Source organism: Aulonocara stuartgranti, assembly GCF_965226115.1.
Source record: "Aulonocara stuartgranti genome assembly, chromosome: 20".
NCBI lineage: Eukaryota > Metazoa > Chordata > Actinopteri > Cichliformes > Cichlidae > Aulonocara > Aulonocara stuartgranti.
In genome coordinates this window covers 28,511,006-28,536,017 of record NC_138956.1, presented here as the reverse complement: position 1 = coordinate 28,536,017, position 25,012 = coordinate 28,511,006, and the positions used below count along the sequence as shown (strand labels likewise).

The window sequence follows — 25,012 nt, the reverse complement described above, 5'->3', positions numbered from 1 at the left end:
CCTGGCAAAATCCAGATAGGACTGACCCTGTCCCCTTTTCAACCTCCAGAAACACTGCCTATAAGCTTCTGGGACCAGCTCATAAGCCAGCAGGATAGCCCTTTTCAGCTTGTCATAGTCCAGGCTGTCCTCAGCTGACAACGAGGAACAAACTTCATGAGCCTTACCTGCCAGCCTACATTGTAGCAAAATGGCCCACGAATCCCTTGGCCAGTGCAAGGCTGTGGCTATTCGCTGAAATGACTCGAAGTAACTGTCAACCTCAGTGTCGCGGAACACCGGAACCAGACGACTGTTTTTCCCCACGTCAAACGGTGCGTCTGCCTGCCGAATGGAGGCAGTCGCAGGAAGGGAAGCCTGCTGGAGTACCAAATGTCGCAACTTGACAGTTGTCTCCGCCTCCACCTTTTTCAATTCAACCTCCCTGGCTCTGGCAAGCCCTGCCTCTAAACGCTTAAGTTCCAACTCCTTCTTCAGCTGGACCTCCCTCTCCTGATCCTTCCTTTCCAACTGGACAAATCCCCACCCAGGATTACTCCAAAAACAAAAAAGGCAAAATAAAAAATGAGTGCCTGAAGAAGGAGCTTATGCTCAGCTACACACACTCCCCTATGCTAACTGGAGAGAGCGTAGCAGATACAATACAACTAATCAAACGACTGGCAAACAACACACCAAAACTTATTAAACTTACTAATCGCTGTACCTTCCATTCATATCCTGGACGAGCCCCCACATTGTTACGTCCCCACGAAGAGGTCTAGCTGTTACCATTACTAACAAGAAAATGCGATGCGGTCGCGTTACTATTTTTCAACAAATAGACGGTTGAAGCTGTGTTTAGTTTACCGCACCTTATATCAGTTGGACGGAAGTAGCTGTAAGTAATCTGGGCGCTACAGCTTTAAGCAGCTGCGCGCGCGCTCCCGCGGACAGCAATCACTTTCTGAGCAGAGTGAAGCTGACCCCTCACCCACTTGAAACGTAAAGGCAAATAGGCGGAGCGGTTAGTGCTACGTTTGTGCAAATTTGTGCAGGTAAAATTATCGTTTGTGCTGCTATGGTTTTTCAGATATTAAACTTTATTTTATAGGTCATTCAAAGGTCACCATCCCCCCAGACTGCTCCAAAGCAGACCAAAGTGGTCTACTTTTTTAGTGCTACGTTTGTGCAGATTTGTGCAAGTAAAATTATTGTTTGTGCTGCCACGGTTTCTGAAATATTAAGTTATATTTTTGGCTGATGACGTCACCATCCCCCCAGACTCTTCCAAATCGGACCAAAATGGTCTCCTTTTGTAGTGCTACGTTTGTGCAGATTTGTGCAAGTAAAATTAGCGTTTGTGCTGCTACGGTTCCTTGAGATATTAAACTTTATTTTATAGGTCACTCTCAAAGGTCATCATCCCTCAAGACTGCCTCGAAAAGGACCAAAATGGTCTACTTTTTTAGTGCTACGTTTGTGCTGATTTGTGCAGGTAAAATTATCATTTGTGCTGCCACGGTTTCTGAGATGTGCTGTTATGGTATGAAAATGTTTTTTTCAAATGACTTTTCGCTTTGTATGTTCACTTGTTCAATAAATTTCTGTTAAAATAAACTTTTCTTAATGTATTTAATCAGCTAAATTTGTAGAATGTAGTTTTTTTTTATTTTTTTTTTTACTTCAATTTCTTTACTTCAATCACTTTTCATTCCTAAAACTATGATGCAAATGCTTGAGGATTTATTGTTTTTAGAGTGGATTAAAAAAAACCTATATTTGGCAGAAAAAAGTATTATTTGGCATGACTATTTCTGAAGGATTCTTACAACAGCGTGTTAAATCTGATTTCTGAACAAGGTAAGCTTACATTTAAAGGTTTTAGTTACGGAGTTAATACATGATATGGCTGGATCAAAGTGATTTTTTTTCAATGTTAAACATTTTCAAAAATACAGCAATTACAAATGTGCAAATCCAAGAAAACTTTTAAAAAAGAAATTATGTTTCTAAAGCACTTTAAAAACATCTGGTACACTGGACCTAAGTGCTGTACAGTACATGTTAATGGGTTAAACACTCAGACTCAAGTCAATAAAACTCACAAATTAAATAGCTCCATCTTAAAAACAAGAATTCGACAAAATATGAAAGTGTAGATTCGTGGAGAACTTGGGGGAGGGGTTTCTCCTTGCTTAATATATAGGTCAGAAGTCATCTTTTGCTCCATCCTAAACATAGTGTGGGGTTTTTTTTGTGGTTTTTTTAAAATTTATTTAGATGGTTCGAAAGCCATCTGTAGACAAGGTTTCCATTTTTCCAATTCTTTGCAATTCAAAAGAGGCCATAGTCCAAAATGGCAAAATAGCCACTCCAGCTGCCCCAGTCTGGAAAGAGCTGAGTCAGCAGCTAGAAAACAAGATGTCAGCAAAGGCCCTGTACACTTTTGTGAAGCTAAATAGACACATCTGGTCAGCTTTGGAAATCACTGATCAGGAAAGTAATCTGGAAAGTAATAGTGAAGGAGAGTTAGATTCACGTTGCATTTCTCCTGGACAAGAAAACTGTCAAGCTTTTGAACTTGAAGTACCTTTTGAGGACTGGGTTAAATTTATTCCTGAAAAGGTTAAATACAATGACAAGTTTTCTCCTTCTCAAAAAAGGGAATACACAATTTTGAAGCCTGGCACTTGGACTCATATCATCAATGACCTTGTATGGAAGAAAATCTAAAATACATGTACACTTGTGTTCCGAAGAGCAAAGGTCCATCCAGCTGTCACCAATAATTATCTGGACATTAGAGGCAACTGTAAGGAGTGTCATGGCCAGTTAGAAATGTCATGTGACAGACAGCCAGCAATTAATAGTCCAATGGTTTCATGAGAAATACAGATCTCTCCCTGCACACTGGCCACTCCAAGCGGTTCATGTCTGGAAACCTGCGTGAACAGATCGCTAAAGAGCTGTGTGAGGGCAGAATGGAACCAGCTGTATGGAGTTCAGCGAAGGCAGCAGATTTGATGGCTGTTGGAGATCCTGAGCCAAGCCACCTTCCAAATTTGGCCACTCTGCGAAAGGTCAAACAAGAGAGAAAAGACTTGGAATTAGGAGATAAGGACCCCATTGCATCTCTGCAATTATTAAAATATAGTGTTCCTCACAGTGGTAGCATCCGAGATATTGGACTGGACAGGTTTTTCTGTAACTACTAGAGTCAAACTCAGATCCATGTGTACAAGACATTGTCAAAAAAATCTCCCCCAACTGTGTGTTTTGATGCAACCGGTTTAGTTGTGAAAAAACTGCTGAGACCAAATGGCAAATCTGGCCTTATCTTCCTTTATCAAGGTATCCTGACAGAAAACAATTGCCCCGGTGTCCCAGTGGTGCAAATGCTATCAGAGAAACATGATGTTTTTTTTGGGGTTTTTTTGGTTTTTTTTGCCTGTCCCGTTTGGCTCTTTTGCCATCAGAATTGTTGTCTAAAGGCAAAGAAAGATGCCCAACGGATTTACTTTACCAAATTGACCATCCCAGCCTTGCCGTAATGGTCCATTTGATTCACCTTTTATTGTTTGTTTTATTTTCACTTACTGAATACGGGACAGACTTGACTGGGGGAAAGAAGGGGAGAAAGAAAGAGGGAAAGAGAAACAGCTGAGAAGAGGGACGGGGGAGAAGGGCAAAAAACAAAAACCAACAGAATGAGCAGAAAAAAAAAAGAAATAAAAAATGCATATATCAATCACCTGGATCACCTGCTGAGAAAGAAAAAAGGAAACATGAAGAGAAACATGATGTTAATGCCATCGCAAACTGGTTGACAGAATGGATTCATGTAGGTGTACCTGTACCAAAGGAAGCTGTGAGTGACTTTCGTCTGGCAATTCTGGGAGCTCTGGTCAAGGTTTTCACTCCTCATCCTGATCTGAAGTCCTACCTTAATGAATGCTTTCATGTCCTTCTTGGAACCCAGTCTGCCAAACTCCTCCCTTGTTTTATCAGGGTTGATGTTGCGCCCTGAAAGCCCAAATTGCTCAAGACTCCATCATCATTCCAGATGAACAGACCGAGGAAAGTGAGAGAGTGGATTCGGTGGATGAGATCCAGACTGACCTACGACAATGGGTAACAGAAATATGTGAGGAGAGCAGGTCACTTGCTGCAGCAAACGGAGATAGAGATAATATTCACTTTCTCCTTGAGATTATTCCTCATATAATAAGAGTGGCAAGTTACTTGCCACTCTGGACAGGAATAATGGTCCCTCTCTTCCAAAGCACCAGCATCACAGCAAGGTCAGCCACTGTTGAAGCTGAGTTCAAAAAGATAAAACATGGCCTTTTCAGACATGAAAACTTGCCTGTTCGAGTCGATCGCTTTATTGCTCGTCATCTTTCCTTCATCAAGGGAAATATGCGGATTTGTTCTGCAAAAGAAAAGACCAAAGATGAGGCAACAGTGGGATCACTGGAAGTCACAGATGCCAATTCTGGATCCATGACAACTCACAGTGCAGAAGACAAAATAAAAAATGGATGCTCACCTGTTTGTGGGATCTGATGCTGCCACAAACATTCCTCCAGCTGATGAAGATGCAGCTGAGAACTGGAGGGGCCTAGCTGTTCCACCCAAAAAAAGGAAGAGGACTTCCTACCTCTCTCCATGTACCGAATGGCTCCATGCAGATGAATCTTTTTGGGCCAAAAGAGTGAAGGTGGGATTATTAAAAAATGGAAACCTTCATCAGCCTATTAGATTAGAGGAATCAACAATCTCTGTGCTCAGTACCTGTGCATTTGATGCATTTTTTTCAGTGCTTATGTTGTGCCTTCTGTGACAGCTCCACATTTTAAAATGCTGTTCTGAAAGACAGTGAAAACCCAGTCTTGCAGCTGGTGAAAGCCATTGCCACAGATGGTGTGACCCATCAAACATACAGGAGGGCAGAGCTGCTTAGTGCAATGTTCGAAGCTGACCAGTTGAGGTCTGGTGCGATCCAAATCGATGCTCAGTGCAATATCTCCGCTGTAATTACTAAGACAGTGAGGAACATATTAAGTGTTTATTTTACAAAACGCTGCTCTTCACAGCACTGCTACCTCAGCAAAGGAATGACAAGGGAAGTGCCATTTGTTTCTCCTGCCATCTCTGTCCTCAAAGAGTCTGCTATAGTTCATCTTGGCACTGCTGTGGAAGCAGGAGCGTGGCCTACCTGAGTCTACCTGCCTCAGGCCACTCTCCAATCCATCTCTGTGTCCATCAGAATTCAAAACAGAAGACAGCACCACAGCAAATGAGCTCTGTGCAGGGACAGTTACTCACAGTTATACTGTTATACACAGTATAATGAGTGTTGCCTGCATTTTTCTGTTTTATTTGGTTCATTACAGTTGCATGTGTTCAATATGGCTAGTGTGTGTGTTATCTGTAAGTTCAGTTTTGCATATAAAGTTAAAGTTCAAAAGTAAAAATCTTTTAACGCTCTTTTCTTTGTCAGTCTGATGTATATTTGCTTTTACACACCCATTCATCTTCACCTGTAGCCTCTTGAAAGTAACCGTTCCATTTTTCTGTCAATAATTTTTCTGTATTTGTTTTGTGTTGACCTCATGGCTTAGGTCAGGGGTCAGCATTCTTTTCAGTTCAGTTTTTTCCCTGCTGCTACAAAACATGTCTAGAGCCTAAAAAAAAGAAAGCGCTTATAAATATCTAGAAAATTAGTTGTTGTATCGTGAAAGCTAGGGCTGTGCGATATGACCAAAATCTCATCGTTCCGATAACGTTTTAACCGATGCATGAAACGATAAATTTTTAGACATAAGTTGTTTTCTTTGTGAGTATTTATTACACGGCGTGCTGCAGGGAAAAGCCTGTTCTAACGTTTGAGTCTAAGGTTTATTTTTTAGCATCTGGCGGCTCTTTTTTACTTCTCATCCGTAAATAATCTGCTCTTTCACGTGATTCAGTTTATTTTGAAAAGTCTCAACAGGATCTTGAGCTTTATTGTGAAAGGTTTATGTGGAATATAAACAAGCGGACATGCGATGGTTTTACCGTCGTTGTTGCTAACAACAACGCATAAAAACAGGCGCTTGTCCGTCCGTAGTGTGGTTATATTAAATATAAGAGAAAGAGAGAACTTTAAGAAATTAATACAGTGACCATCAAAACGATGAAAAAATATTGCCGTAAAGAGTTTATTTTGCGACACCACGAAACAAACGATAGCGTAAAATGAAACGATAGACGTTTTTATATCGTCATCCGATATATATGGTTATATCGAACAGCCCTAGTGAAAGCTATGTAAATGAAAATGTTTATCTTTAGATTTTAGAAGAAAATGAGTCATCTAACCTTTACAACGGGAAAAGTATTTGTTAAAATGAAGCCAGCTAAGTGAGTCCTTTCCATAAAAATTGAAAATTAGGAAAGATGGGAAACCAACCTGAGATTTACAGTAAATAGTTTTGAAGCTAAGAAACATTAAATCACTTTTAAAAGCCTTGTACATTCTGTGAATAGTCAATGCAGATATTTCATAAAAAACAAACTGCTAACAGAACCCTTTCTTGTTGTCTTTATAATAAAACAGAACTTACTTGGTCTTAGTGGAGGGGCCAGAGAGCCACATGTGGCTTTAGAGCCGCAGGTTGAAGATCCCTGGCCGAGGTGCTGTGGAATATTCAATTTTCTACATGTAGGTGACAACCTATGAAACCAAGCACTTAATTTTTTCTGAGACAGCTACAATAATAATAATGAACATATATAATTCAAAATAGAATCATAGAGACAAACTGGGTACGTGAAAAAATAATAATTTAGGTATACATGAATCACTTCACATGTAACTCACAGTTTTCCACAGAAAAAAATAAAAACTTTAGCCTACCATGTGTACGTTTCTGCACTGGTAACAAAAGAAATATCAACCTTTCCACTGACTAAATTGGTTTACTAAAAAAAATAATAATAAAACTTAATATGCAGCAAGCCTAAAAGAAGTGGACAGTCTTCTATAAAAGTGGTCCACTCCACAGCTGCTGAAACTCACTGCCACAGACACTGTTGTTAAACAGCATAGGCTGTAAGAATTAAAATCGTTATATCTCAGAAACCGTAGCAGCACAAACACTAATTTTACCTGCACAAATCTACACAAACGTAGCACTAACCACTCCGCCTATTTGCCTTTATGTTTCAAGTGGGTGGGGGGGGTCAGCTTCACTCTGCTCACTTTCTGGCTGATGATCACTTTTTGACACAACACCTGGAGCTAAGGGGGCAAAACAATCGCATGAGTGCTGCTGTTTGACTGAGGAACAATAAAGTAGTCGTGGTAAGCCAAGATGACACTTCATGATAAACAATATATACGCTGTGTTTTTTCCTGAATAGTTTCGTCACGTTTACTGTCTAAGGACAGCGCTAGCAAGCACTCTCTGCTTATGACCAAAAAATAAAAAAAAAAACTAAACAGAAACAGCCCATTGGTGTTGGTGGAAAAATGCACCATGTCGACCAATCAAAAATGATATGGTAATATTACATTTGGTTGTTTAGGAAGAGGGGGAAGTTTAGGAGTGACCGCGAGAGAGAGAGAGAGAGTTTTGAAATGTGAGAGATTTGTGACGTTTAGCGTGTTTGGAGTGTGTAGTTAATGTGTTGTCTTGTGTAGTTAGTGTGTAGTGTTGTGGATAGTTTTGTGTTGTGTGTCAGAACAATGAGGTGACTGCTGAATGAAAACAGGATGAGTGATACACCTGCTGCTGTCAGACCTGCAGGTATCAGGCTGTGATGTTCTCCTTTATAGTGGACAGGAATATTTGGAGTGGCACAAATAATTTGTGTGGCATCTTATTGAATGCAGAACAGCTGATTGTTATGTAAATAGTTTGAAATGGTTATTTAAAAAAATCAAGGTAAAAGGTAAATGGCTGCAAATAACTTTGTTTGCAAAACCTGTGCATAGGATTTTAAAATTGACAATTTATATTTACATTTAAAGTTATGAAATATGATTCATTAAACATGTTTGTGGTTGTTACAGTAAAAAATATAACTTTTTCTTCTCGGATGTTATGTTTTTTGTCTGATTTTAGATCAATTGTGTTAATACAGTATGTCAAAATGAAAACATAACTGCAAATTCAGACACGTGAGGTTGTGCTGAAAAGAATGTTACCAAACAAGGCAAAGTAAATAGTTTTTAATGTGAAATGTAGAGGAAACATCAAAAGTAGTTAAAAATGGCCAATTAAACTAAAGTAACAAAATAGTTTCTTTTCAAGTAATTAATTACTTTTAGAATCTTGTAACTCAGTTACTTTTTTTGAAGAAGTAACTAGTAACTATAATGAATTACTTTTTAAACGTAACTTGCCCAACACTGGTTTTAGGAAATGCTTCTGAAATTAGATTTTGGTCATTTTGCCATTTTGCCCAATCATGTGTCAGCTAAAGGTCTACATCAGCAAAACACCAGCTGATCTCCAAGAAGCATAAAGTTAAAGATGAAACACTAAGAAGCAGCAAGCATGGGCGAACAATAGAAGTGATTTTTTGCAATAGAAATATTTAGTTTAAAACTTTAGTGTAAAACCATATTTTTTTTATCATCATAGTAATATGAAGGAAATGCCCCAATGTTTTTGCTAATATATTGTAAAACTACACGCAGTATAATCCAGCTATGTCAGCATCTTTTGTCTAATACTGAAAAGTATTTTTGTTCTCTTAATGTTGTGATTTTTTTCACTTTTGTTCTCATTTTCTTTTAAATAAAGGAACGAAAGTTTTATAATATTTATCTGTATTATATGTCTTGATAAAATATTGCATTTACTAATTTCTATATTTTATGTTTTAATTAAGCATTGTGAATGACATATAGAATCTGAGTCTTTAAAGTTAACATATTTCCATGTTTCCAAACTCAGAGCTATACCTGTTCAGAACATACTACTACATTAAAGTACTAAGATTTAACAACTTCCAATATAGTTGAACCTACACTTCAGACTAGACCTGAGACCAAATGATTGGATAAATGGTTAGACGAACCCTGTAGGAAAATTCTTTGTCCAACTTCGTTCCAGGTTTTACAAATTATATGCGCAGCCCAGCAGGGGACATCTTCAACCCAGATCACTACAGCGTGAACCAGGACATGACCCAGCCCCTGTGCAACTACTTCATCGCCTCATCACACAACACTTACCTGATGGGTGATCAGTTAATGTCACAGTCCAGGGTGGATATGTATGCCTGGGTGCTGCAGTCTGGCTGTCGCTGTGTGGAAGGTTAGCATGGACTCATACATACACTCACAGTACACAGGTACAACTTAAATAGTGTCATACTCTTAAAGGCAGGCAGTGGTCCCAATTTTTGCATTGCCTTGTTTGTTTAATTCAACAGTTTACAGAATCTGACTCAGACAACACTGTAACACCAATAATGTAACAAGCTGTGTTCTTAATTTAGCCTGAGTATTGCACTGTCTTGACCTTTACGGCTGGGGCATTGTGTTGACACACCCCTCAAAGCTCCAGACCAGCAAACTACCAAAACTAATGCTTTTATTGGAGTGGTTACACTTGCCGTGTATTACGTGTCAGAGACTTTGGGTTTTTGTAGTATTTTTTTATTTTTTATTTTTTAGTTAGTCATTAGTCATCTGGGTCAGCTCTGTTAATAAAAGGTTACTGATACAGTCTTCTTAGTTATATAAGATTATATTAGTGTGTAGTGTAAACTCACATTCAGGGTGCTGTGTGTGAACTTGCCTGCAGGCTTCACTTATCTTAGTTTTGTCATATAAACGAATAAATGGTAATTAGGGAACACGTTGTCTTTTAAACTCTATCCCATCATTGTCTTGCTTTTGTAAGTTTTGCACATTTCAGTGCCAGCTTTGTCTCTTCTTTGCTGTCCACAGTTGATTGTTGGGACGGTCAGGACGGTGAGCCCATTGTCCATCATGGCTACACCCTAACCTCCAAGATCCTCTTCAGAGATGTCATTGAGACAATCAACAAGTACGCCTTTGTCAAGAATGAGTATGTTTGCTCTCATTCATGCTTCCATAGTTATCCTTTTTAACTGACTTGCACTGACGACCGGGTTGTGCCAGTGAAAAAATTGCCAAATCTTCTCTGCTAATGCCAAACACCTTCTGCTGCTATTGACTCTTGTTTTGAGAGTCTGGTACCTCAGGTTCTGATTATCTGGAGACTGTTTGGTACCTTATTAGCAGCACCTGTTAGCATGGACCCTGCTAAAGCAGTCAGATGGTGCATGTCATGTTCAATTGATCTGGATAGGGCCTGTGCTATACAGCAACTTCAAACTGGTGTTCTGCAAAACCAACTTGCAACATGATGTGGAGCGACCCCTATTACCATCTCCACATTGAAGGCTAAGTTCCATACAATGATGGATTTCAAAGACAGACCATGAAGTTGGCAACGCAAGAGGACGACAGCACAAAAAGAGTTTCCTCATCAGTACTCGTGCTCTCTACCCTGACAATCTGGAACAGACTGCACAAAGCCTTTTCAGTCCGATAGAGAGGCCTGCCATGACTGCCCTTCTCCATCGGGGCCTGATTGCACTGGTGCTGGCAATGTGTACATTTGAACCTGGAGATGTGGAGGAACCTTATGCTCAGCAATGAGTCCAGATTCTGGCTATGGCAGTTGGACTGTAGAGTTAAGTAGAAGACGTGGAGACTGCTATGCTGATTGCTGCACTGATAGTGTAACAGCTTTTGCAACATAAAAACAAAGCCACACCTCTTGGCATGTAACACCCCCACCCATTAAGAACCAAACTTGGGGTTTGGTGACATATGTAAATAGCACGGCAGAGTGTGCTTCAAAGTTTTCCGAACCTTTTTTGTGACGAGAACATAGTTCTGAATAATCAGTGACCAACGCATAGGACGCTGGTTGTGATTATATATCCTAGAGAGGAAAACCAAAGGGTGGTGATCTGTGAACTCTGACTTGACTCTATATAAACTTCAAAATGTTGCAACGCCCACAACAAAGCAAGTGTCTCCTTTTAAATGGTAGAATACCTGAGCTGATGTTCATCAAACTTGCGAGAGAAGTAACTCGCAGGATGGTCAATGCCCTGGGTATCCTCCTGGAGAAGCACTTCTCCTGCCCCAACTGCGCTGGCATCTATTTCCAGTTTGAATGGTAAAGAGAAGTTAGGAGTAGACAAGACAGGAGTGCAACAAAGTAGGCCTTTAAGGCTTTCAAAAGCTTGTTGGCAACCCTCAGATCAAACAAAAGGCTCTGAGGGACTGATTAAGTCAGTGAGAGGGGCAACAACAGAGGAAAGATTTTTACAAAATCGCCAGTAATATCCTGTTATCCCAACGAAACAGCGCAGTTCCCTCCTAGTGGTTGGTTGGGGAACTCCTTAATTGCAGAGACTTTGGCATCTGCAGGGCACACATTTTGTAGACCAACCTGCTGGCCAAGGTAGAGGACACTGCCTCTAGCTAAGTTGCACTTGGCAAGGTTCAAAGCGAGGGATGCATTTTCTAGGCTAGTGAAGACTTCTTTCAACGTAGCCGTGGGGGTTGCCCAGTCACTACTATACACAACTATATCATCTAGGTATGCTCTACAATTGGGGATGTTTCCCAAAACTTTGTTGACCAGTCTCTGAAAGGTTGCAGGAGCATTACAAAAGGCATAACTGTGTACTGCAGGAAGTGGTCAGGAGTTACAAAAGCTGGAGGAGTTTACCTTTCGAAAGTCAGTGCAGAATCTTGGAGTTCCATCTGACTTTGTGTCTAAGAGACATGGTGAACTCCAAGAGCTGGAGCTTGGCACTGCAAAGCCATTCTGAAGAATATACTCAACTTCCTGTTTTATGATTTCCCTCTTTGCTGGGCTAACCCAATAAGCGCGCTGTTTGATTGGTGTAGGTTTAGTCAGCAACGCGTTTTATAACAGTGGTTTGAGATGGGACGTCATTGAACAGAGATGGGAATCCGAACATGAGTGTTATGATATCATTGCTCTGTTCATCAGGAAGGTGGGACAGGTATTGTGATAGTGTTGACAATATCAGGGAATTGCCTAGTCGAGCACTTTGTGGCTCAGCACCCCGTAACACCAACCCTTCTTCATCTTGCGTAGCGTCCACCTTGGAAACAGAAGCCATTGGGAATGTAGCCACTTGTTCTTGGGCCACCTTTTTGTGAAGGTTCACAAGAGCTGTACAGCTTCATCATGTTGACGTGACACATTCTAGTAGGACGTCTAGGTTTGGGGTCTGAATAATGTCGTTGGTCTTGCTGAGGTTTTTCTCTACAACATAAGGACCAGACAATTTAACAGAACGAGCTGAGCCAGGATAAGGCAGGAGAAGGAGCACTTTGTCACTTGGCTGGAATAAACTGTCGACTGCCCTCTGCTCAAAGTGTCTCTTCATCTTTGCTTGTGAAGCGGCTAGTGCATTCCTTGTTAGGTTAAAGAGGGCTTATTCCCTGTCATTTAGTGTTCTGACATACTCCAGAAGGCTCTTGGTGTTGTCAACCGGATTAGCCAGCCTCTCTTTAAAAACCTTTAAAGGACCCCTCATCTTACGCCCAAACCCCAGTTCACCAGGACTTTGGTGCCTAGAAAAGCGCTATGTTAATGCAATCCATTATTATTATCATTATTCAAAGTCTAATGAAACCTCTCTGGTGCCCCCTGACTCTCAGGATGGTAAGGACTAGAGGTTATGTGTTCGATGCCTAATGTTTCAAGGGCTTGGTCGAATACTCTCGACTTAAAGTTGGTGCCTTGGTCTGTTTGCACAACCATTGGTGAGATTCTTTTCAACATTTGGTCTGCCAGAGGTTTGGCAACAATCTGAGCTGTAATCCTCTGTAGTGGGATTGCCTCAGAAACCTAGTTGAAACACACATAACCGTCAACAGAAACTGGTTTCCAGTTTTAGATTTAGGTAAAGGCCCCACACAGTCAACAATCACTTTTTGAAATGGCTCCTCTACTACTGGGATAGGACAAAGGGGAGCTGGAGGAATTATTTCAGTTGGCTTGGCAGTTATTTGGCATACATGGCAGTATTGAACAACATCCGATTTCAGTCCTGGCCGGAAAAAATGTTTCAAATGGAGATGAGACTCTGCAAACAGTGGCCCATATTTCCACAGTCCGGGACCAAATGTTACTCTCCAAGATGACAATGTTTGGCTCCGCAGAGTGGGGTTTATTAGACACTACCTTCAGAGTTTGGAAGTGGAGAGGATGGAATGGCCTGCCTCCAGTTCTGCTAATACATAACAGAACCATACTGGCTAACTCACAACAAATGCTGGTTGAATAAAGTGATGCCATCCCATGGCAGTGGGTGACCCAGCTGGTGACCAGTATGAGGAGAAACTGCCAGGCTCTTATGGTTGTCTATGGTTCTTCCACATGCTACCAATATGTTTTGTTTCTTCAGACTTCAGTCATCCAATCCAGGAAACGACACCAAACAAGTCAATAGCAGAAGAAGCTGTCTGGCACTGATGGAGAAGATTTGGCAAGTTTTTCATGGGCGCAACCCACATACTCAACTTTGCTGCTCAACCCACCCACTGCTAAATCCACTTTCCTTGCAAATGTAGCACCAATGAAGGGGAAATAAACAGGCTTTCCAGTGGTGTAAGGTTTATTGCCAACAAGAACTGTTATAACTAAGAAACACAAATTGTGAAATCAAGAAACAATGTGAAATCACATTGTTGTCCAGAATATTTTTTGCTTTACTCTCAGTATTGAACTATAATGTATTAGACTTCCAGTTTATCTCCTATCAATTAGCATACAGACTTCTGCTGTTAAAATTGATGAATAATTTGTTGTACATTTTTGTGGTGTGATTACTGTTCATCACTGTAGTAGCACCAGTTGTTGCTGATGTTGAAGAAATTCTTCTCTGGGCCTGTATCCTCCCATAAAGAATGTTATGGTCCATGTATAAAAATGTTCTCAGTTCCTCCACCAGGCCCAGAGTGGCTTTCTGCTGCAGTGTGACCGTAGTGATCTCCTCTGTCAACTCTGTGGCTTTTTAATACCATCACCTTACTGCGCTCTTGTAGTGTTACCCTGGAAACCTGCCAGCTAGTTTGCCAACTAGTATCCTGCTTACAAAATATTGCAAGGACTAATAATTTAAACTAAGTAGTGTTAAAATGGGGTTGGTATTAGTCCACCAGCTGTAATCCAAAATTAAACCTCAGTAACACAACAAATACTCCAAACCGGATACAGAGAGTAGTGTAAACAAAAACAAACAGGCATCGTCAAACAGTGAACAACACTGTTACACAGCCATGTATGTGCCAATGCTTTGCCATTACTGTAATTTACAGTATTCTTCCACCTGTACTGATGGTAAAATCAAGAAAACTCAAAGTGTGAAAAGTGTGAAATAATTAAGCTGTGCTGTAACAACCAGCTGACACAGCCCTCTTTCTCCAACCTGTGTGATTGTCTGCTAGCTACCCAGTGATCCTGTCTATAGAGAACCACTGCAGTGTTCCCCAGCAAAAGAAGATGGCTCAGTACCTGATTGAGATCCTGGGGGACAAGCTGGATGTCTCCAACATCAAAGCTGATGAATCTGGGCAGCTGCCATCCCCAGAAGCACTCAGGGGCAAGATCCTTGTGAAGGTAAAATCCCAATATGGATGTTTGAAAGTGACAGATTTTCTTTGGTGTGAGGAAGCAGTCCTCCGGCAATTATCTCATCTTACTGCTTTTATTATCCAGAGTCTGAAACTCACAGAGTAACTTCAAAGGTATATGATATAATGGGGTGATCAAAGTAGTGAGACAGAAGCAGAGAGTGACATATGAAGCCAATAGAAAGAAAACAAAAATCACTTTGGACTATGTGTGTGTGTGTGTGTGTGTGTGTGTGTGTGTGTGTGTGTGTGAACACTAGATGGTAGCTGGATTATTATCTGGGTGTTTTTGTTATTGTACAAAAATATCTTAAGTGCAGACTCTGCAGATAACTGGTTGCAGGTGCACTTCTGGGTCATGAGCTACATTCAGATCTCTGAAAGCTCTGAGGGATGAAATGTTGATAGAGATGTGTTTCCCTCATTTATTATCAGATTAAATGTAATTTATGACAGCTGAGATGGATTGCGGCGCCCTTACAACCCTTAATAGAGTAGATACACAGAAACTGCAGTAGCCTTCAGAGCCAGCTTTTTCTTCAGCAGTGGAGTCTTGTGTGATGCATACAGGCCATACTTATTGTTTTCTTTGAGACAAATGTACCTGCTGATTCCAGGTCTTTCTGTAGCTGTCCACAAGTGCTCCTCTGATTATTCACTCCTCTGTCTGAATCTTGCAGGGGGCATGTGGTCGTGGCGGGTTTATAGTGAAATTATGTTTTTTCCTCTTCTTCTGGATTATTGCCCCAACAGTTTTCACTGGAACCTGGAACAGTTTAGAAATTATTATCAGTATGTTTTGCAAAAATAAGGTTGTAAAGATCTTGAGAGAACTCACTGGTTTTACCCATCATGAGATGTTTCTTGTTAGACACCTGGTTAATGAGCCCCTTTAGAAATAGTTCAATACTTATTTCATATATACACCAAAACAAAACAGTATACAGTATATACTGCATGCTTTGATCTGGAGCATGTATCAGAGGGAGCGGCAGGAACAGGTTGTGACCATGGTGTGATGGTTTGCAGAGCTGATGTCTGTTCGTTTCTCGACTCTTGATTTGTACTGAATGAATTTGGCAGCAGTGATTTTTTTTTTCTGCTGTCCTCACTGTCCTCTATAGTCTGTCCTTGTCCTGTTTGGCGGCTGATCCAAACCATACAGTGATGGATGAGCAAAGAACTGACTGTGTTATTGCAGAGCACAAATGTTTCAACAGCTTCTAAGACTGGTTGAACTTCCTGAGCTGGCAGAGGAAGTGGATGCTCTGCCAGGCCTTTTCTGATGATTGTGTCTCTATTGGGGGACCACTTCAGATCCTGGGAGACCGTGGATCCCAGACACCTGGAGGTTTCCATAGCAGACACTGTGCTGCTGTGCATGGAGAGGGGTTCCTCCTGAAGGCCACGGTCATTCCTACAGTTCTGAGCGTATTCACCTCGAGGTTACTCTGACTGCACCACAGAGCCACACTCACTGCCGTCCTAGATGAGTCTAAATGCTGTCATGTGATCTGCAAACTGTACTGTGTACAGGGAGAAGAGCAGAGGAGAGAGGACACACCCCTGGGGCGGATTGGTAAACCTGCAGTGAAACTCACTGAGGTCGTCCCACTGTGGTGGGATGGTCATGTCCCGGAGAGCGCTCTACACTGACGCAGCTGAAAACCAATTTTTCTGCTTTTCAGACAAAAACCAAATTTTGGGGCAGTCCTTTTCAGAACACGTACTCCACCTGTCTGAAGTTCCATCCATCCATCCGCTTCCGCTTATCCTTTTCAGGGTTGCGGGGGGCGCTGGAGCCTATCCCAGCTGTTATAGGGCGAAAGGCGGGGTACACCCTGGACAGGTCGCCAGTCTGTCGCAGGGCCAACACACAGGGACAGACAACCATTCACACTCACATTCACTCGCACATTCACACCTAGTGGCAATTTGGATTATCCAATTAACCTATCCCCACAAGCTGCATGTCTTTGGACGGTGGGAGGAAGCCGGAGTACCCGGAGAGAACCCACGCAAACATGGGGAGAACATGCAAACTCCACACAGAAAGACCCCGGCCTGATGGTGGAATTGAACTCAGGACCTTCTTGCTGTGCGGCAACAGTGCTAACCACCATGCCACCGTGCTGCTCTGTCTGGTAACATGAGGCAGTACTGAAGTTATTTAGGTTAATTAATTAATTAACTAGGTTAATTTAATGTTACTTTAACTTACTTTGAATTAGGCACGTTTTAGCCGCAATATCCAATTAACCTCCAACCCAGTGCTCTACATTAAAACCACCATCGATATGTATACTACATTGACATGCACATTGTGATCATACTATATGGTGAATATGTCTTCTGTGTTAGAATATAAGAATCTCGTGTGATTTATTTTGTCCACTCTGACAGGGAAAGAAACTTCCTCCCAACATAGACGAGAATGCAGAGGAGGGAGATGTGTCTGACGAGGACAGTGCTGATGAAATGGAGGATGACTGTAAGCTGATCAATGGGGATGTATGTACCTATCTGGTATCTATTTGTTCAGTCTAGCAAAACAATTTGCGTCCTTTTGTCCAGCTGATGAAATGTGAGGTATGCTTGTATTTCTTGTTGCTAATGCTTCATGTCCCTCTCCCATTTTGCACTGGTTCCTTAATGATATCCAGATTCTGATCTGACTATATGTATAATTCATATTATTATGCAGAGTCTTACTCCCACATCTGAAATGTGTTACATCACTAACATGAATTATGTAATGTTATGTGTCGCTGCATCTTTGCTCCTTGTTTGAAATATGGGTTTCTGCATGATGGGTTTTTTCCCCCCGTCTGCTCAGACCTGGTTATCGTTATCAAAGTATTCTTACAAATGACATAATGCCTGTCAACCTCAATGAACACTCATAATATAATCCTGTCGTTACCTCCTAAGACCTGAACTCTTTCATGGCATGCATTTTTAATTTATCTTTGATATTTGAGCTGATTGGGACCTGATGAATGGAAAAACAAAGAATTACCAGATTTTTCTTTTTTTTTTTTTTTACCTGATTTTTGTTTCTAAGAACAATGAGAGCCACATATGAGGATATTTGTTTAAAATTTCGATTGAACAGTAGCAGTATAATGTCCTCGAAAGTGGCTATCAGGCCCTTGTAGAGCAAAATTTTGTATTTTGGTCTAAATAACCCAAAATGTGATGTCCACATATGTGGACGCCAGGTCCTAGGAGGTTAAAGACAGTATATAAGAATGACATTTTACACCACATCTGGAATGGGTTATATCACTGACACAGTTGTGCTCTGTGTTATGTAACATGATGAAACCTGACCTTTGGACGGCCTCTGGAGGAATGCTGCTGTGCTTTCGCTTCCTGTTCTTTCTAATCAGACAAATAAGGCCATGATTCTCTGAAAACAGTATTTCTTATAAATCAGCAGTATAATGCATCATAAAACAGTGTAATGATTTCACAATCTTTAATCCAAGGCATAATGTGGTCTATATGATTAGAAGTATAAGGTGGCATAAGATAGTATAATAATCTCACAACTCTAGGATGTTGATTTAATCAGTTAAGTAGCAGCCTGGGTTGTTAACAAGTTTCAGCATGTGCTGATGGAATTAACAGCAGGTTAGTTTCATTAGAGGAGCAACAATGAGACCACCCTCTAAACAGGAATGGATGCACAGGTGGAGGCCACTCACATTCATTCTCTTCGTCTGTTCTGAACGTTTTTCACTACCTTTGCATTTGGCTAGGGTCAGTATCAATACTGGTAACATGAGGCAGTACCTGGACCGTACAGAGGTAGCACAGGTAGTCCGACTCCTCCAAGATAGAACTTCAGCATGTGCCATTCCCAGAAGTTTTCCTTTATCTGCCAGCACAGTCTCAAGACCATGGAGGAGATTCCAGGAGACAGGCAGCTACTCGAGGCACTTGGACAGGGTCCTTAACCCTCAGCAGGAACAGAATCTGCTCCTTTATGCAAGGAGTCACAGGATCAGCACTCCAAGAGCTACAAACTGACTCCAGCAAGCTGCTGGTGGGAATGTCTCTGACAACACACCGTCCTCTAGTGCGCCCTGCGCTCACTGCTCGGCACTGTGGAAAATGATTGGCATTGTCTTGTGGTGGCAGGTCCACTGCTGGTGTCCTGTGCTTTGTACATGTGACAGATATGAAAGGGTCTGGAGAAGCTGTGGAGAACATTATGCTGCCTGTGACATCATTCAGCATGATCAGTTTGATAGTGGGTCAGTGGTGGTCTGGGGAGGCATATCCAATGGAGGGGCCCACAGACCTGTATAGGCTGGGCAACGACACCCTGCTTGTCACTAAGATGAAATCCTGGGACCTGTTAGACCCTACATTGGTGCAGTGGCCCCGGGTGCATGAACATCCTCGTGTGTTGAGAGTATGCAGACAGTTCCTGGTGGACGAAGGAATTGAATGGGCGTTTAACAGCCAGCATGTTCGGCTGACCTAAATTCAGTAGAACACCAGAACTGTTTTCAAAGTGAGCAGTGTTAATGATACTGATGTGTTACTGTGTTACCAATATTACTGATACCATGATGCTTAAAGGTTGTGACAGGGAAGAAAATGATACATAAAAACAAGAGCGCAAACAGCAACAAAAAGAGTGACCTTAAAAATATCATCCCAGACCTGTGTACTTTGAGGTCCTCTGGGAAAGTGTCACAAAATAAATTAATGTCCACATTACATATCCTGTAATTCATTACAGATGATATAAATCTATCTCAATAAGACAGTTTTAGAGTTGCTGACTTTTTCACCTGTTGTGTCACAGCTGAAATGAATCTGTTTAACTCCTCCTCCAGATGTCAGCTGACAGAAACCAAATAGAGAACATGGCCAAGAAGAAGCTTGACAACTTGATGAAGGAATCCAAGATCCGAGACAGAGAGGATCCAGACAGCTTTACCATCACAGCCCTCCCTCCTGCTGGGAAGACCATGGATAAAACTGGCAGTAAGGTAAACACAGAGAGCAAATATTTTGTCTCAGTATCCATTTCAACCACCCACAGAGGGCGCCATAGGGGTCGGGTGAAGTTTGTGCTTGGTGGCGGCCAAAGGCAGAGGCCCCGGCAGACTGATTACTAGCTTCCAAGTCTAGTGACTGGGACATGGAACGTCACCTCTCTGGTGGGGAAAGAGACTGAGCCTGAACCGAGCTGTTTGTGAGGTTGAGACGTAACGCCTAGATATTGGCTTGGGTTCTGGAACCAGCATTGTGGAGAGGGGCTGGACTCTGTCCCAGTCTGGGTTTGCCCTCGATGAGAGGCAGCGACTGGGGTGGGATACCAAGATTGGAGTTTTTGCCAGTGTCCAATAAGGTTCGCTCACTGCGCTTTTGGGTCAGGGAACGGGTACTGACTGTTCTCTGTACTTATGTGCAGAATAACCGGCTTTCTTGGAGTCCCTGGGTGGGGGTGCTCGAGGGTGCTCCACATGAAGACTCTGTTGTCCTACTCAAATATTTTAGCTCTCACATGAGTGGGGCACAATTGGGGGAACGCCCTTCTTGGCAATCCAAACTGTTCATAACGAACACCATGCTCGAACATAAGAGTGTACATAAGTCCTCGTGGCACCAGGACACCTTAGGTCACAGGACCACAGGACCTCCTTAATCCCATTGACATGTCTTCTTTAGAGAAACAGACTCATCCATCACTGGGGGCGAAGTCACTGAGGCAGTTGAACAACTTCATCAGGTGGCCTCCAGTTTTCACTGGTGTGGTTCACAGCTGAGTGTGAAGCGATGGGAAGAGAATCATCACCTCCAAGTCGCAGGCCATGGTCCTAAACCAGAAAAGGGTGGTTTAAGTATCTTGGGGTCTTGTGAGTGAGGGTGAGTGGGACATTGACAGACAGATTGGGGCTGCAGTGGCAGTGATGTAGTCGTTGCACTCGTCTGTTCTGGTGAAAAGAGAGCTGAGTGTAAAAGCAAAGCTCTCGATTTACTGGTCAATCCAAAGGGTGACTGGCCCCTCCCTTAGAGAGAGGGTGAGGAGGTATGCTGTCCGGGAGGGGCTCAGACTAGAGCCGCTCCACAACGAAAGGAGCCAGTTGAGGTGGTTTGGGCATCTGACAAGGATGCGTGCTGGGCACCATCCCACCAGGAGAAGCCCGGGGCAGACCCAGGACACACTGGAAAGATTATATTCAATGCAATTTTATTTATACAGCGCCAAATTACAACAGGAGTCACCTCAAGACTCTTTATACTGTAAGGTAAACCCCTTACAATAATACAGAGAAAACACCAACGATCATGTGACTCATATGCACTAAAAACAAGTTATTTAGTGCATATGGGACAATAATCTGTGTATGAATTGCACTCAAATTTTAAAAATCTATTGAATTTATGGACCCACAGACCAGTGAGTACAACAAAAAAGTGGATACACCAAACAACTAATAATTTCACTGTCTCTCATGTTTTCTGCTGATCTGGAAGTCCAAATGAGACGAGTAGGAAGAGTACAACGTCGAACCGTGTAACACCTTCCAATAGGGTTGAAACTTTGTGGGAAACAAATTCCGAGGCAAGAGAACAATAATTTCATGTTTGTTAAAATAAGAAGGCTAAATCAAAATGATCTCCAAGTATAAAGTCATGATTGACATTAAGTTTGATTACACATAGCTTTTATTTTTCTGTGTTTCCTGTAGTTTGCGTGTGAGGTTGGGCACCACTGTGGGAGAAATCAGTGCTCTCCGACTTCACTGGCATATATGTAATAATTCATGTTTTCTTCCTTTAGAATCTTTGAGATGCACCTAAATTATCTCTCCATATCTATCGTGAGCCACAGTTTTGATGGATTTTTTTCATCTCTTTAAAGTTGAGATTGTGTTCCACATTTAAGTATTTGCCTTCCAGTATGAGATGGAAATGTAGCTAGTGATACCTTTATTTTCTTTATTTCTTTAAAACATACATTACTCCTCTCTTGTCAGGGTAAACGTAAGGATGCGATGGACACAGCAGATGAGGCTTTTCCAAGCAGCAACAAGCGCTCAGGCCGCTCCTTCATAGAGAGCTTCTCTAAACGCAAGGTAAACTCTCCTGTTGTCTCATTCAGTTTTCTGCTTCTGTGAGGACGACAAACACTGACACTGTAGAACTGACCTGTTGACACAGAGTTTGCATTATTATGAGTTATTGCTTGGTTCAGGTGAAGACAGCATATTTAAGCATATTTAAATATAAGCACACTAATTAAGAGAGTTGCTTTTTGTTAATTAAAGTAGGATTCAATTAATCTATTAATGTCATCTTTATGTATTTGATATTGACTAGACTGCCACTCTTACAAAAGATGGTTAACCTGCATTCATTTATTTGCATCCTTTGTTGTGATGACTAAAAGACTTCTTTAAAATTAAGTTTATGTCTGTTATTATACATTTAATCAAAAGCGTCCATGATGGTTTAAAATGTCATCTTCTTGTCTTTTCAAAATGAAAGAAAAACTTTGAACAGTCTCGTGTGCTTCCTCACTCCTCACAGAAAAAGGCATCCAAGCTGAAGAAGGTCTCAAGCTTTGAAGACACAGACACAGACCAAGAAAGCACAAGTAGTGCTTCACGTGCCCCGCTGCATCACAACAAGTATGACACACCAACGCACCAGTGTTTCATTCAGACACACAGTCTCCATGCAGAAAGGTTAACAAAGAAGTGCTGTCAGTAAAAAGTTCAGACGGAACTTTTGAGTCTGTTATATATTCAGATCATATTTATTTTGTAACTGTGGGTATTGTGGAAAAATCTGATTATCAGACAAATCTGAAACTTACCAAATGTGGCAGCTTTCAAAGGGTCTGAACATTTTCAGAATGCTTCACTGTGCTGATCACATACAGGCATACCCACTGCAACACAGCAGTGCCGCCAGTCTCTAGTCTCATCAGGTTATTTTGACGAATGCTAAATCACCAGAAATATAAGCTTCATGTGAAACCATTGTGAGACTTTGCCTCACCCTGTCATGTGACCTATTGAGATCACCTGACGCAAGGTGTGAGTGGGCGTTAAGGCGTCTGGGAAGGATTTCAAAACTGGATTATAGATGGCAGACAGTTGGTGTCATAAGCTGTTCAAGGATGGTCATCCACAGTGGACATAGATGCTTCTTTCACTCCTCTTTCAGTCTTCTCTGTCCAAAATGTGAACATTGGATTCCTTTGACCTTTAGATGCAGATGGACAGCTGAGTTTTGTCCTGTTGAGGTGGCTCTTCTGTGTTGTGCTATGTGTTTATAGAGTAGCTGTTTGGTTTCTCCAGTGTAGAGGTCTGAGCACTCCTCGCTGCACAGCACACACTGTGTTGTTTACTTTGTGTTTGGGAGTTTTGTCTTTGGGATGAACCAGTTTGTGTCTGAGTGTGTGGCTGTTTGTCATTGTTCTGTGTGTCGTACTGTTTCTCCCTAGTTGCTTCTTTCCCACCACTGTACTAATTTGATGAAAACCCAATTAAGCCCAATGTTTTAAGAGCTTTCTTTACATATGTGTGTTCCTTTTATTTCCCTTCTAGCTCTTTCTGACTGAGGGAACAGTTTTTCCCCTATGTTCAGGGTTCTGATGATTTTGTGTTCCAGAGGTTGGTGGGAGTCAAAGAGTTAGGTACTGGTCTCTGCGTGTTTGCTTCCAGTTAAAAAAAATAATTGAATCGTCTGATTATGTAGACGAGAGGTTATTTTGTTGAGAAGATCAAACACTTTATAAGGAAAAGTCCTGAAAATCTGTAATGCTGTACCACCATTTTCCTGCTCCTGCATATGAGCTGAAATCAGCTGATTGTAGTGTAAGTGTGCAGAAGCAAAAGCCACTCAGTCTGTGTGAGGTGTGTCTAACTGGTTCCCTTTGTCTTTCTTTTTAGTGGTCCAATATCCACAATTTTCTAGATAGAATTTTCACATTTTGTGTGATGTTAGATCAAAAACAGCTTGAGCTGATGTAATTTTGTTGAAAATCAGGTCAAGGTCATACCCAATGTAAAAAGAACTTTACGTTACTGACAATTTTTTATGGATTGTTCAAAACATATACCAGGCCTCGAGGGACACGAACACCTTGGTTGGCTAAGCGTTTGACTCTGACTGTCATGGCTGGTGCCCGTGTTCAAAGTTTAACTCAAAAAAAGAAACTATATCGAGTAAAATATCATAAGAAAGGGTGTAGAGAGGGGTGTACACCACACTTTCTACTTTTTCAATACAATGCCTAATACTAGCCTTTTGGGATATTACATCTTTGTGTGGATCTAAACAGACCGTAAGCAAGAACAGTCATTATTTACACACATGGACAGAGGTCCAAAAAATAAATGAATGAAACTACAGAAACACACTTTAGGTTTGAACCCTGTTCAGCTCTATCCTATGATGAAACATTTCTATCCTGATGGGAGTGGTCAGGGTGGCAGTGCATCGCCTGGAGGACCTGAGCGCCCACTAAAAGGTTTCAGCTCAAATGAACAACTGTGTTTTGCTGACACGTTCACCAACACTTGAATCAGCCACATCCCCTGAGACTTGGAGACTCAAAATCAACTCTGTGTGATGTTTTTTCCTTATCTTGCCAGCTGTTTCCACACATGTGTCACCTTTTGTCTTTTGTCTATTCTACAGAAAGAAGAAAACCATGAAGCTGTCCAGAGCTCTGTCAGATCTAGTCAAATACACGCGGTCTGTGGGTCTCTATGACATCGAAGCACAAGGTTAGCAAATGTATTTTCACTGCACAAAGCTTAGTTTATGGTGACAGTGCCCTATAAGTAGGGATGGGGAATTGATCATTATCAGCTATCGATTTGATTATTTATCAGTTCTCTTATCGATTCTTGTTGGCTCTGCTTTGAGAGTCAACCATTGCTAAGCAGCATGTCAAAGGGATTACATTTGTATAAATTCATTGCTTGCTGTGAGGTCAAATATCTGTGCATGTTGGAGGTAGTTCCACTCTGTTGTTGGTCCTTACTCAAAAAATGAATGCATTACACAGAACACCTTTCTTAAAAGTAATGCAGCATGTTACTTAATTGCTCCCAGAGAAAAGTAACTTATTACACTACTCAATACATTACTTTCCTGTGAAACTCTTCATTACTATTTAACAGTATAAAGCTATACGCTACAGTCCCACACACCGACACAAATCTCTATCCTAATGCTATTTTGTTGATAGCATGATGCAGAAATGAAAACCAGGGCAAAGTGATTCTACAGTAGAAACATGAACAGGTAGCAACTGAGGCTGCAGCCTAA

At 41.5% G+C, this 25,012-nt stretch overlaps 1 protein-coding gene across 1 annotated transcript in view; it reads left to right on the top strand.

The window, feature by feature from the left end:
- Positions 1-25,012, top strand: part of plch2a (phospholipase C, eta 2a) — a 67,449-nt gene that overhangs the window by 27,025 nt on the left and 15,412 nt on the right. Inside the window, 8 exon segments of the mRNA XM_082518480.1 lie at positions 9,090-9,293; positions 9,932-10,052; positions 14,513-14,684; positions 17,102-17,209; positions 19,552-19,707; positions 21,703-21,801; positions 22,256-22,356; positions 24,377-24,465. Coding sequence (XP_082374606.1) covers positions 9,090-9,293; positions 9,932-10,052; positions 14,513-14,684; positions 17,102-17,209; positions 19,552-19,707; positions 21,703-21,801; positions 22,256-22,356; positions 24,377-24,465 — 1,050 coding nt within the window.